Source organism: Vombatus ursinus, unplaced genomic scaffold (genome assembly GCF_900497805.2).
Source record: "Vombatus ursinus unplaced genomic scaffold, bare-nosed wombat genome assembly UNPS02014174.1, whole genome shotgun sequence".
NCBI classification, from domain to species: Eukaryota; Metazoa; Chordata; class Mammalia; order Diprotodontia; family Vombatidae; genus Vombatus; species Vombatus ursinus.
In genome coordinates, this window is record NW_020953952.1 from 241,934 (window position 1) to 255,486 (window position 13,553).

General features: G+C 37.0%; 2 protein-coding genes across 2 annotated transcripts in view; one reads left to right on the forward strand and one right to left on the reverse strand.

The window, feature by feature from the left end:
* The first annotated feature begins 1,891 nt into the window (after window positions 1-1,891).
* Window positions 1,892-2,821, forward strand: LOC114041509 (olfactory receptor 1013-like). Its single transcript, XM_027859969.1, has one exon. It carries the CDS (start codon window positions 1,892-1,894, stop codon window positions 2,819-2,821), a length of 930 nt encoding a protein of 309 aa, XP_027715770.1.
* A 6,414-nt stretch (window positions 2,822-9,235) lies between these two features.
* LOC114041486 (olfactory receptor 9G4-like) overlaps window positions 9,236-13,553 on the reverse strand; it is a 6,798-nt gene continuing 2,480 nt past the window's right edge. Inside the window, exon 2 of the mRNA XM_027859946.1 lies at window positions 9,236-10,192. Coding sequence (XP_027715747.1) covers window positions 9,236-10,192 — 957 coding nt within the window. The remainder of the gene's footprint in view (window positions 10,193-13,553) is intronic.

Below are 13,553 nucleotides of genomic sequence, written 5' to 3' on the forward strand. Positions count from 1 at the left end.
TAGGGTTGAAGCACTTTAGTTGCTGTGCTAAGTGTTGGGGCTACAAAAAGAAATAAAGATCCTATCCTCAAGGTGCTCAGATTCTAGTGGGGGAAAATATGTAAATAACTAGCTAAATACAAGAACTATACAGAATGGATAGAAGGTAAGCTGAGAGGAGAAGGCACTAGAATGTGGGGAATGGGGGGACCAAGAAAGGTTTCCTTCAGAAGCTGAGATTTGGACTGAAAGAAGTCATGTAACCTGAGTGAGAAGTAGCAAGCAGGAACATTCAAGCTATGTGGGACAATAGATACGTTCCAGGGAGTTGTGAAATACACACACACGCACACACACACTCACATCTATATATATATATATAATATATATAGATGTGTGTGTGTGTTATGTGACTTTCCTAAGGAGGACATTACTAGTGTCAGATTTGGAAGATCTCATGTCTTATTAATTGCCAGTACAGTATTGTTACTCAGTTGTATTTCAGTTATGTCTGACCCTTCATGACCCCATTCGGGGTTTCCTTAACAGATATATTGGAGTGGCTTGCTATTTCCTTCTCCAACTCATTTTACAGATGAAGAAACTGAGGCAAATAGGGTTAAATGACTTGTCAGTAAGTGTATAAGGACAGATTTGAACTCAGGAAGATTCATCTTCCTGACTCTTGGCCTGGTATTCTATCCACTCCAACACCTAGCTGCCCCACCAGCATAGTACTCCAACCATTATACCAACATGCCTGATGATGATGATGATGATGATGATGATGATGATGATGATAGGGTAAGATTTCATTAGTTTGAAATATCTTCAATTAGTGGGTGGGGAAATAGGAATGAGCTAGAAGCCTGCATTATAGAATGCAAAAGAAGAGTTCTTCGATGAACTTGCCTCATGCAGAATGTGCACTCTGATTCAAAATAATAAAACATTTTATTAGATAATGGAAGTTACCAAGCAAAGGCTAGATAACCACTTCTTAGATTTGTTTCAGTGAGAATTCTTTTCAGTATTGTGCTGCACTGATAATGCTTTATGAAGACCTTTCCAACTCTCAGATTCCAAGATTTTGTTATTCCTGACGTTTGCAAAAATACATGTATTTTCATGCTAACACAAGAGGTCAAAAGATGTGAGGTATTGTGCTTGGTGGAATGAGAACTGAATTTGGAGTCAGATGACCTTGGACAAATCACTTCTAGTCCCTGGGCCTCAGTCTCTTTATCTGAAAAAGGAAAGGGTTGGACTCAGTGATGAAGCAATAGCTACATCATTTCTTGATCCACTAGGTTAATAGAGAGCTGATTAATGGGATCCCATTAATCATAAGCAAGAATAGTCTTATGTTCTAATAGTATAATTATGTATAATTAAAATGATATTCTATCCAACACTTCCATACTTTGTGGATATTTCATTGCTGTAGACAATCTTGCCACCATTTCATAGAACAATTTTAGTAACTTGGTTGACATTTGTTGAAGATGGCTATAGCTAAAATATCCTTTACCCTTCAGACTGGCAGGTAATGAGTCTCTTTGTAGTTAGCTAGGCTAGTCCTTGGATACCAGTCAAAGTGAGCAACATGGGATGAATCTGAAGTCTTTTCAGCCTTGTAGGAGTCACCAGAACTTGATCTCCCTTTAGAAACTTTGAGTAAGACCATCTCCAATGAAATAAGAACTATTCCAAATTCCAAATTTCTGCTGGAAATGAGGTTTACCCAAATGACAGGCAGAGATCAACAACATTAGGTGATAGGCAATGTTGCTACCTGTTGATTGTATAGTTTACCCAATAGCGCAATGTTTATTTTTCATTTGTTTTATGTAGGTAAGGGCCATGGTGCTTCTGAACCCCTTCTGCATGGCAGATGAAACCCATTGAAGGCATGGAGAATAGCAATTATACTGTAACTGAGTTTATCCTGCTAGGGTTCACCCAGGATCCTATGAAGCAGCAGATCCTCTTTGCACTTTTCCTCATTGTATACTCTATGACAATGGTGGGGAATATCACTTTGATAGTATTAATCTGTACAGACTCCCGGCTGCACACCCCCATGTATTTCTTCATTGGTAACCTGTCTTTTCTGGATCTCTGGTATTCCTCTGTTTATACCCCCAAAATTATGATGACCTGTGTCTCTGAGGACAAGAGCATCTCCTTTGCTGGATGCGTGGCTCAGTTCTTCTTCTCAGCTGGACTAGCATATAGTGAATGTTACCTGTTGGCTGCCATGGCATATGACCGTTACATAGCCATTTCTAATCCACTGCTCTATGCACAGGCCATGTCTAGATGGTTATGTTCATGTCTGGTTGGCATTTCCTACATTGGGGGTTTTGTTAATGCTGTCATACTAACTAGCAATACATTCACTCTGAACTTCTGTGGGGAAAATATCATTGATGACTTCTTCTGTGATGTACCGCCCTTGGTGAAGCTGGCATGTAATGTGAAGGACAGTTACCAGGAAGTGCTCTATTTCCTCTTGGCCTCCAATGTCATCACTCCTACTTTACTAATCCTGGCATCCTACCTCTTCATCATTGCTGCCATCTTGAGGATTCGGTCTACCCAGGGCCGACTCAAAGCCTTCTCTACCTGTTCCTCTCACTTGATTTCAGTTACCTTGTACTATGGCTCTATTCTCTACATTTATTCTCGCCCAAGTTCCAGCTATGCCCTGGAGCGGGACAAAATTGTCTCCACGTTTTACACTGTAGTGTTCCCCATGTTGAACCCCATGATCTACAGCTTGAGGAACAAGGATGTGAAAGAAGCCCTGAAGAAATTCTGCAAAATGACAACTTCCTGAGTTTGAGGAAAACATTGTGTTTTTTCCTCAACAAATTCATACACATATTTGATGTGACTGTCATCTGACACTCAAGAGTTCTGACAAATATTTTCTATTAAAAGTGATCTAGAATATGCTTTTTTTCCTAGGTATAGAATAGTCTGATAAGAATTGAGACATTTTAGGTTATGTCAAAAAGTCCTGGGTCTAGCAAAATGAAGTTGGATTAATATTTGAAGAAAAATGTGCCTGTAGAATCAAGTGCTTTTGATTGTTAAATTTATAGTAGAGGCAGTGTTGGTTATAGTTACTTTTCTTTTATGTTTGTAGTGAGGGAGATCTGTGCTCAAATCCTCTTTCTGGCAATGTGTGAAAATGGTCTATGTGTATTTCAATCAGTCATTCAGTCCTTCTGTCAATGAACATTTATTAATCTCTTACTATGTGTGCCAGGTACTGTGCTAAGTGCTGATGATATGAAGAAAGGTAAAAGTAGTCCCTGTCCTCAAGGAGCTTACATTTTAATGGTAGGGAAGACATTTTAATGAATAGGTATATACATAAGGATATAAGAAGTATAATAATAGGTATATATATCTCTATATATCTATATCTATCTATCTATCTATCCATCTATCTATCTATCTATCTATCCATCTATCTATCTATATACATTGTATGAGGAAAGTAACCTCAGTGGGGAGGACAATAGCAGGGGGACTGTCTTTTTGTGGATGGTGGGATTTGAGCCAAAACTTTAAGGGAAGCAGGGAAACTAGGAAGGAAATTATTGCAAGTATGAGGGAAAGCTACCACATAGACCCAAAGACAAAAAAAAATGGAGTGTAAGAACAGAGAGAAGGCCAGTGTGTCAGAAATTTAAAGTATGTGGAGAAGAGTAACAAAAAAAATATGGAAAGGCAGAGAAGAGCCCCATTTTGAAGGGCTTTAAATGCCAAACAATGGACTTTATTTTTTTATTTGGGTAATAATAGAGAGCCATGGGAGTTTTTTGAGGAGGTGAAGTAACATGCTTTAGGAAAATCAATTGATCAGTCAAAGACAACTCCCTAGGACTTATCTTTTTGTTGTTGTTGTTGAGTTGTTTCAATCATATGCAATTCTTTGTGATCCCATTTTTTTTTTTTCGCAAAGATACTAGAGTGGTTTGCCATTTCCTTCTCCAGGTCATTTACTAAAGTAATATATGGGTTGTGATCATCTATGGTGTTATAAGGTCTTAATGCTGATAATATCGTAGATCCTTTATGTAAATCTTTGTATATTTTTGGTATGATTTCTACTTGAAGCCATTATTATTCTGAGAAATGATTCCTATTAAAATAAATTGAAAATGACATCATCTTTTTGGATTTTTGGATTAATGGAGTTAATAGAGTTTTAGCTATTTGATTTTTAGGCAAATATCATTTCCAGAAAGGATAAATTTCAACATTAACATCATTTTAAGGAAATGTAGAAATATTCTTTAACCACCTATGCTTATAGAACTACTTTTACAAGTATGTTTTACTTTAAAGTTTTCTTACTTCAAGACTTCCTACTTTTAAGGTTTGGTGATTTTGGCAGTGTTAGTACCCTTTGGTGATGCAGATCGCAACTCCCTTTCAAGTAATGACCTTTGAGAGTTGATGAATAATTCACTGCTCTAAAAAATTGGTATTAGGGACCCTTCCAACTTTGTAAGACTTGTTGGAATTTGTGCTTTAGAAACCTCAGGGTTATCTTTAAAACACTGAGATGCCAGAAGAGAACTTTATAATTTTCAGTGAGGAAAAAGCAAAGAAACAGGCAAAGTCTCCTAATTTTAAGCAATTCTAAGTGATTATATTGACAATAACATAGTCATGAACCACATGAATTGGCTGGTGTTTCTAGAGTGGAGATGAACATTAATTGGGGCCCTGATCATTAACATTAACAAAAAACTATAATTCATTTGTATTTCCTGCATTTCTACATTAATAAGAGTCCATGATCGGTCATTATTATGTAATGAGAAACTGGCTAATGAAGGGTAAGCCTTTTGAGTATGACTGAGAGGATCTGCCTATTGGCAATCTAAATGGAGAGTTGGTGAACCTGCTTCTGGTGATGGGCAATGGAGGATCTCTGTCCTGATTGAAAGCATGAGGAGATACTCTATGAATGTCTCCTTTTGGCTTATTGCATGGAGATGGAAAGTCTAAATTGACTGAGTTGGAAATGAGTATGAACACAAAAGGAACAGATTGATGAACTCTCTCTTTCTCTCCATGATAGCTTTTGGGTGAGGAGGAAGGAGAATCATGAATCTTCTGTTAAGGAACCTGAATGCCATGTGGTTTGAACATACTTTTCCTTTCTTTTTCTGGTGTTTTTTTTTTCCAGATCCTAGGCCAGGAAGATTTGGTGATAGAACAACCTTATGATCTAGGAACGATCCAGTGCTGGGAGTTCATAGCACAGTCTTTAGTAGTCACAACAGCCAAGCCCATGGAATGAGCACATACCCAAGGAGTATCTGCTTAGTCCATCCCAGCAATGAGTTAGCCTGACAGGTGACACTCAATAACCTGTGAGCAATGGAATGACTTCCTTATCAGCTATGCCATATTGAGAAGGGAACGGGGTGAAGGGAATGTTTTGTAGTTACTACTCTAAGTTTGACCCTACTCTTCACAAGAGCCCAGATAGTTAAAAATGACCTTTTTGGGGGTCATATTTTATTACAACTATTTTAAATTTGTAACCCAATATTGTGTCTACCTCCCTATTGAGGTATATAGAGAGAAAACCCTGTTGTGAGGCAGGGTCTTTTCTTGTACATTAGTTTTTGATGTATCTTCTCATTAAATATCACTTCATAAAAGCTAATTAATGTTACTCAGTCAAATTGGCATTGGGGCACTAAGTACTTATTAGATGAAATTGAAAAGAAAATAACTGGGGGAATGATATAACGGAAAGAATACCAGATGGGGGAATCATGTATGATGGTACTAGAAAGATACCCTAACCTCTAGCATTTATCCTAGAACCACAATGGGAAGGAGAATTAACCTTTATCCAGGGATCCAACCTGCTAATCTGAGTTTGAATTCTTAGAGTAGTCCCATGGCCTATCTGTGTTATATTTACATCTCCTAACAGGTTTAATCTGCTTACTTGCTGATGATTGATGGACCTAAGATTGCACACTCAGAGGATCTAATTGTTTTACTTACTTTTCTGAGTACTGGTGCCCTTATGAGCATCTGTTAGTCCATGACATGCAACTTTAAAATACCATTAATTAGACTCAAGACATAACTAGGCAACAGAAATATAATTTTCCCCATAATCAGGATCATCAAATACCTTCATGCTATGTTAAGAGCCATTAAATAAAGGAATGGGATTGTAAATAAGGGAATATGGATTACAGTTTTACTATTGCATATGTATCTGCATTGTGGACCCATATAGGAATGCCCAAATTCTCTTTAAATGTCCTTTGACAACCCTTCAAATACTTTGAAACAGAATTTATGTCTTTCTCAACCCCAAGTATTCTTTTCTCTAGGTTGAACATCCCCACCTCTTTCAAGCAATCCTCTTAAGAACTTCCTTCCTTCCTTTCTTCCTTCCTTCCTTCCTTCCTTCCTTCCTTCCTTCCTTTCTTCCTTCCTTCCTTCCTTCCTTCCTTCCCCCCTTCCTTCCTTCCTTCCTTTCTTCCTTCTTTCCTTCTTGTCTTCCACTGGATGTTTTCTTGCTTATCAATGTCCTTATCAACCTAGGGTGAACAGAACTGAACACAATTCTCCCCTTGAGGTGTAATGAGTACAGAATACAATGACATCTCTCACTCCTTATTCTTGAAAGTTATGTCTCTAAATTATACTAGACTTTAATTTTGTAAATTTTTTTAATTCTCTCTGACAGGTAGAAGGACTCAAAAGGTATTTGCATGTTTGCTTTCCTCTCTCCTTCCTTCCTTCCTTCTTTTCTTCCTTCTTTTTCTCTTTGCCTTACCTTTCTCTCCTACCTTTCCCCTTCTCTTTTTCTACCTGCCTTTTGAAGTATTTTAACACACTCTAGGAAAAACAGTCCAACAGAACTCAAGAAATAATGCCTTTATAGTGTCATTAAAAACATAACAATCGACAACACTATTGGAGTATTATGCCAGAAAGACCTTTATTCAAAGACTTACAACTATTAGAGTAGTTACTGCATAATCCTACATGGATTGGGACATACGATGATATAAAGAAGTTCAAAAAGTTTTCCCTCCCACCACATACCTACTCTTTTTGTACAAAGGGTTCTAAAGAGGGGTCCAACCAAGAAATAGAGCTATAGGGAGTTCGTTAAGAGGTCCCTTCCACACATCCAATACAGCCAATAGAATATTTTAATATACTAAGGTACGCAATTTTTAAAATTTTATTCCAATCCATACTGTTATTGTGGACAAAAAAAGTAACTTGTTTACTCTGACGTTAAATTTATAAAGGAGGACAAAGAAATTGTTTCTTTTTCCTTTAAAATCATTGGTGCAATTTATCATGATGCCTTACAGAGAAAACTAGACTAAGGGTAAGCTCAACTATAGGAAACTTAAATTAATAATAACAATAACAACAATTCAATTTATATAGCAGTTTAAGATTTACACAGAGCTATGCAAATATTAAAGCAGCTAGATTGATCAGTGGGTAGAGCACTGGGCCTCGAGTCAGGAAGACCTGACTTAAAAATCAGCCTGAGACACTGACTAGCTGCGTGACCTTAGGCAATTCACATAACCTCTCTTTGCCTTAATTCACTGGAGAAAAAACTGGTAAACCAATATGATAGTTTTGCTAAGAAAACCCCAGGGACAGTATGATCCCTGGTCATGAAGAGTAGGACATGATTAATGACTTAAAAACAACAATGCAAATATTTCATTTAATCTCAAAATAATTCTGGGGCACAGATGCTATCATTATCCCTATTTGGTAAGTGGGACAACTTAGGCAGACAGAAGCGAAGTGACTGTCCTGACTCCACATCCATCATTCTTTCTAATGTGCTACCCAGTTGCCTTTGAAATTCCAACCTTAAAACAAAGCTGATTCTATCATGGATTCACGCATTACAATAGAAAAAAAAATATAAAGTCACATTCATTTTACCTTCACAAGTTTTGTCTTCCCTGAAGGTACTTCCATTTCAAAATGAACCATCTACCTCTGTTCCTAATATTCTCAATATTCTCTTTCTCTCTCCATCTCTCTCTCTCTCTCTCTCTCTCTCTCTCTCTCTCTCTCTCTCTCTCGTGAACCTTAGTCCTCTCAATTTCCCTTCTGTTCATGTGTCTTCTCTGACCATGATAAGAATGATTTACAGTTAGAATCTATGAAAACTTCCTAATACAAATTCCTATTGAAACAAGTAGTTATTGGTCTAACTTTTATTTTGATTTTAAAACAATTTGAAAATCTGTGTGAGCTAATATTTCCCCAGCAAGATCAATGTACATTTTAATTTCATGTGGTAACAATAAGGATTGGAACTTAAATTTCATTATTTTAGGGAACTCCTTCTTGACGATATTTCTTCTTGTTCATTCTTGAAGAAGACCATGGCATCAGGGAGGTGATGCCATGACTTGCGAGTGAATTGGATTTATGTGAGGGAGGCATATGCAAGGTCACCAGCTTCACTTTCTCCTCCAGACCCATCTGAGTCGAGTGGGAAGATATAGATCAGGACAACTGGAGATGCCTGGGATACAGTGGGAGATCTTGGTCTTTTTAAACTAAGAACTTTGCTCTACCATTGCAGAACACTTTTTTAAATTTATGAACTTACAGAGCTTCCAAGAGCACTCAGAGGTTAAGTTACTTGTGAGGTTAGTGTGCCCAGAAAGATCTTTCTTCATGTGAATAGCTGGCACAATCTGCCATACCACACTACTGTCTTGGCTAGTATGGAGTTCAGGGTGCTCATACATTTTTCAATATGTATAAAAGAAGAAAACATCAAAAAGATGAGTTTCAGAAACATTTTATATCTAAACTTTATAACTACTTTAACAAATACTTTTTGAATTGAATTGAATTAGATTATTAAGTTTTGGAACACATCTGGACATCAGAATTTATTTCAACACCCCATTTCATAGATAAAGAAACTGAGGCTAATGAAGTTCTGTTCCTTGCCCTAGATTATCCAGGGAGCTGATGGTAATGTACAGAGTAGAGCTCTGTTCCCTTGTCTTCTAGCAAATGATTGTTCACTTGAAACTTTGCTGCCTCATTGACTTTTGCAACCATTATCTAAATCAATATAATGAACTATTATATTTGAATTAATTTCAACAAGAATACACTGATAAAACACATGATTTATTTAACCCCAATTTTTATGGGGTAATAAAAATATCTTGGCTATGAATCAAAGTCAACTTCCTACATTGATTTTCTGTATTGCTTTCCTGAAGGCCTCCTTCACATCCTTGTTCCTGAAGCTATAGATCATGGGATTGAGGAAGGGATTCACCACTGTGTAGAACAGGGCAGCCAACTTGTCCTTCTCCAGGGAATAGGTGGAGCTGGGTCTTGAGTACATGAAAAGGATGGACCCATAGAATAGCATGACAGATATCATGTGGGAGGCACAGGTGGAGAAAGCCTTCCACCTCCCTGAGGCTGAGCGGATCCGAAGGATGGCCAGGAGGATGTTGAAGTAGGACATCAGGATGGCTAGTATGCTAGACAATACTGTGAAACCCACCACTCCCAGGAGCACCTTCTCATAGACCTGTGTGTCAGTGCAGGACATCTTCACCAGGGGTGATACATCACAGAAGAAGTGGTCAATGATATTTTTCCCACAAAATTTCAGGTGAAATGTGTTAGCAGTGTGGACTATGGCATTCAGGAACCCACCTATGTAGGACCCAGCCACCAGCCCAACACAGAGAGACCTGGACATTGCAGCTGAATAGAGAAGGGGGTTGCAGACTGCTGCATAACGGTCATAGGCCATAGCAGCAAGGAGGTAACACTCAGTGTAGGCCACAGCAGCAGAAAAGAAAAATTGGGCACCACAGCCTGCTAAGGATATACGCTTGTCCTCTGAAATACAGGTGGCCAGGATTTTGGGGGTGTACACAGATGTATACCAGAAATCTAAGAATGACAGACTCCCAATGAAAAAATACATCGGGGTATGCAAACGGGAGTCAATCCTGATTAAGATAACTAGAGTCATGTTGCCTGCTAATGTTACCAAATAAAGAGCCAAAAAAGCTCCAAAGAAGACCAGTTGCATCTGGGGGTCAGCTGAGAAGCCAAGTAAGATGAATTCAGTCAAGGTGGTCTGATTCCCCTTTTCCACAGACATAGTGGTGGCAACCTGATGGAACCCAAGAAGCGTCAAAGAGAGATATAGACTGTATTAGTTCATATGATTTAGATCTGGAATGACCCCAGGGGGCAGAATGATGACTCAGAGGAGAGAGCTATACTAGGGGCCAAGAAGACATGAGTTGACATTCTTTTTCAGATGCTTATCATTTGTGTGACTCTGGGATCATCACTTAACCTCTATGTCCCTCAGGGTCCTCATCTGTAAGGAGGGTATTATAGTAGCACTTACCTCACAGGATTACTATGAGGTCCAAATGAGATGATGTATGTAAAGTGCTCTGTAAAAAGTAAAGCAATATATAAATGCCTATCTAGATACTATCTAGTCTTTCCTCATCTTTTCATGTTGGAGGAACCTGATCATCCTAAAATATCAGACCTTGAAGAGACCTTAGAATATAGAACACAGAATATTAGAACGATGTATAGAATATATAGTGTCTGAATTAGAATGAGCTTTAGGGTATAATATAGAATGTCAGTATTATGCAAGAGCTTGGAGATTATGTACTCAAGTTTTCTCATTTAATAGATAATAGGATTACGTTTGAAGAGCACGAAAGGTCCTCAAAGTCTCTTTATTTCTTTCTTTCTTTTTTGCAATTTTTTAAAAAAATTTAAACTTACATACAAAATAAGAAAAGGAAACAAATTTAAATACTAAAATGATACAAAATAAGAAAAAAGAAATCATTGCCATGTGCATAGCCCGAACATGAGAAAGGATTCAAAATATAAAGAGACAAATTTCCATTTCAAGAAAGCCTATATAATAAATACTACACCTTGTATTGAAATTTGTCCATCTTTTCTTTGCTTCCTTGTAAGTTTTCTTTTGTTCTCTGCTATGCACTTCTTACTTTGTTCTTTCTTCCTCTTTCTTCCTCCCCCTCGCAAGGTAACAACTAAATAAATATATATGTATATGCATATATGTGTATACATGTATATGAATGCATAAAATATGTGTATATATAACATATGTGTATGTATATACACATACAAATACATATATACATATCCACATGTATGCATATAACACATACACATATGCATACATGGACATACATACACACATATACTCATACATACATACACTTCTTACATACACATCTACTTAGATATTGATATTCATATATAGATATATACATTCATATGCATCTAGGTAAGACCTTACTAATCTTATTTATTCTCTCTTTCTCTGAGGGTGGATAACTTCTTCCTCCATAAGTCCAAGTCTTTCCATATTTTTCCAAGTCTAACAACTCAGCTTTTCCTACACCACAACAATATTCCCATCTTATACTGTCTAGCTGTTTTAAATACTCCAAAACATCATTGATAAATATGGCTGACACAGTGCAGTTTCCCTACTTTTCTATTTTGTTTAAATCTATGTTACCCTTGACTTTGAGATCATCATTACCACCCCAGGCCCTTTTTCTCTAACAAATTCTACTCCTGGTCTTTATTCCATGTTTGTACATATCTTTTATTTCCTATCCCTCCTGACTCCTCTACTTTACTTTTACCCACTACCTTGCTATCCCATTATCCCATTAACTAACCAACCCCCCCCTTAGCATCCCTTCTTATTCTCCCATTCCCATTAATCTAAACATCCTTCTATACCCTGCCTTTAACCTATTCCCTCACTTTCTCATCTAAGGATTCCTCCTTTATCGTCTCCCCTCCTATTATATTATTCTTTTATTTCTTTCTGAATTTAGATTTTTATAGTTTTCTACACATACATGTATTGTTCCATCTTGAGTCCATTCCTGATGAAAGTAGGCTTCCTTGAGGACTACCAGCCCTCCTCCCCCAGCTAACTCCTCTGTCTCAGTTGTTCCTCTCACACATCATTATTATAAGATGATTACTCTTTTTAGCTCTTCCTAAACAGTTTTACTTTTTAAAATCATATCATACTCAAGTCTACCCCAATATTTTTCTCTTTTTTATATCTGTTTTCCATATCACTTGTTTTTCTTCGGAGATATTTCACATTCTCTTCTATTTTTATTCTTTATATTTTCTTTTATTGTTTCTTGATCACACATAAGTTCACTGGCTTCCTCTTATGCAATTCTGATTTTCAAGGAGTTGTTTTCTGCCTTTCTTCCTTAAGATGCTAAATTTCCCTTTCTAATTGGCAGATTTTTTTCATGATTTTCTAATTTTTTCCTGGATTGTTCTTACTTATTTTTTAGTTTTCCTCAACCTCTCTCGTTTGATTTTTAAAATCTTTTTAAAGGATTTCTTTATTTCTAACTTTCTCATTTCATAGATGACAAAACTAAGGCCCAGAAAATGGGAATGACTTTATTTTTGTGGTCATACAGCTTATTACCAGTAAGCTTTAAGGAAGAGATATGATGTCAAATTCTGTGAATCAGGAGCCAGTATCCTTTCTGCCCTGGCATACTGAATATACTGAACAATGAGGCAAAATAAGTGGCTTAATGTTAATCAATCATTCAATGGATTAATCACTTAATTGATCAATTAATCAATAAGCATTTATCAATTACTTATTACATGCCAGATGATGTCCTAGGTGCTGGAGCTATAGAGAAAAACAAAAACAAAAACAAACAAACAAAAGCCTAGTCTTTGATCAAAATTGCTTATATTCCTAATGGGAGGGAAAGCAAATATAAAAATCCATCTATGCAGAATAAATACAGAACAGATGCAAAGTAGCCTTAGAAGAAAAGACACTGGTGGCTAAAGGGACTGAGAAAGGTCAAGCAGGAAGGAGTATTTGAGCTGAGTCTTAAAAGAGTTTTTTTTTTTCTTAACACCTGGAAGTTAGGAGGGAAAGTATTGGAGATATGGGTGACAAAGGGTGCAAAACCACAAAGGAGGAAGACAAAGCATCACATATGAGGAGCACAAAGTAAGCCAATGTGGCTAGACTTTAGATTATTGGGGATCAAGGTGCTAAGGGACTGGAAAGAAACAGGGCCATGTTGTGAAGTGCTTTAAATTCCATACAGTAGATTTTATATGTGATCCTAGAAGTAATAGGGAGGCATTGATATTTATTGAGTAAGGTATTGACATGATCAGACCTGACATTTAGCACAATCACTTTGTCAACAATATGGAGGATGGATCTGAGGGAGTAGGTATTGAGAGACATAAAGCAGGATGACCAGTTAGGGGACTGTTGTAGTAGTTCTGGTGAAAAATGTCAATTCTTGTATTAGAGTGGTTTACGTATGGAGGGAAGGTGCTAAATATGAAAAATATTGTGCAGGTAGCAATAATTTTATTTGGCAGATTATTGACTAGAAGTAATTAGTAATGAGTAATTAGTGAGGAGATGAGGATGATACTAA

Bases quoted from the DNA above. Each gene is read 5' to 3' on its own strand.
- LOC114041509 (XM_027859969.1), top strand. From the start codon at position 1,892: ATGGAGAATAGCAATTATACTGTAACTGAGTTTATCCTGCTAGGGTTC.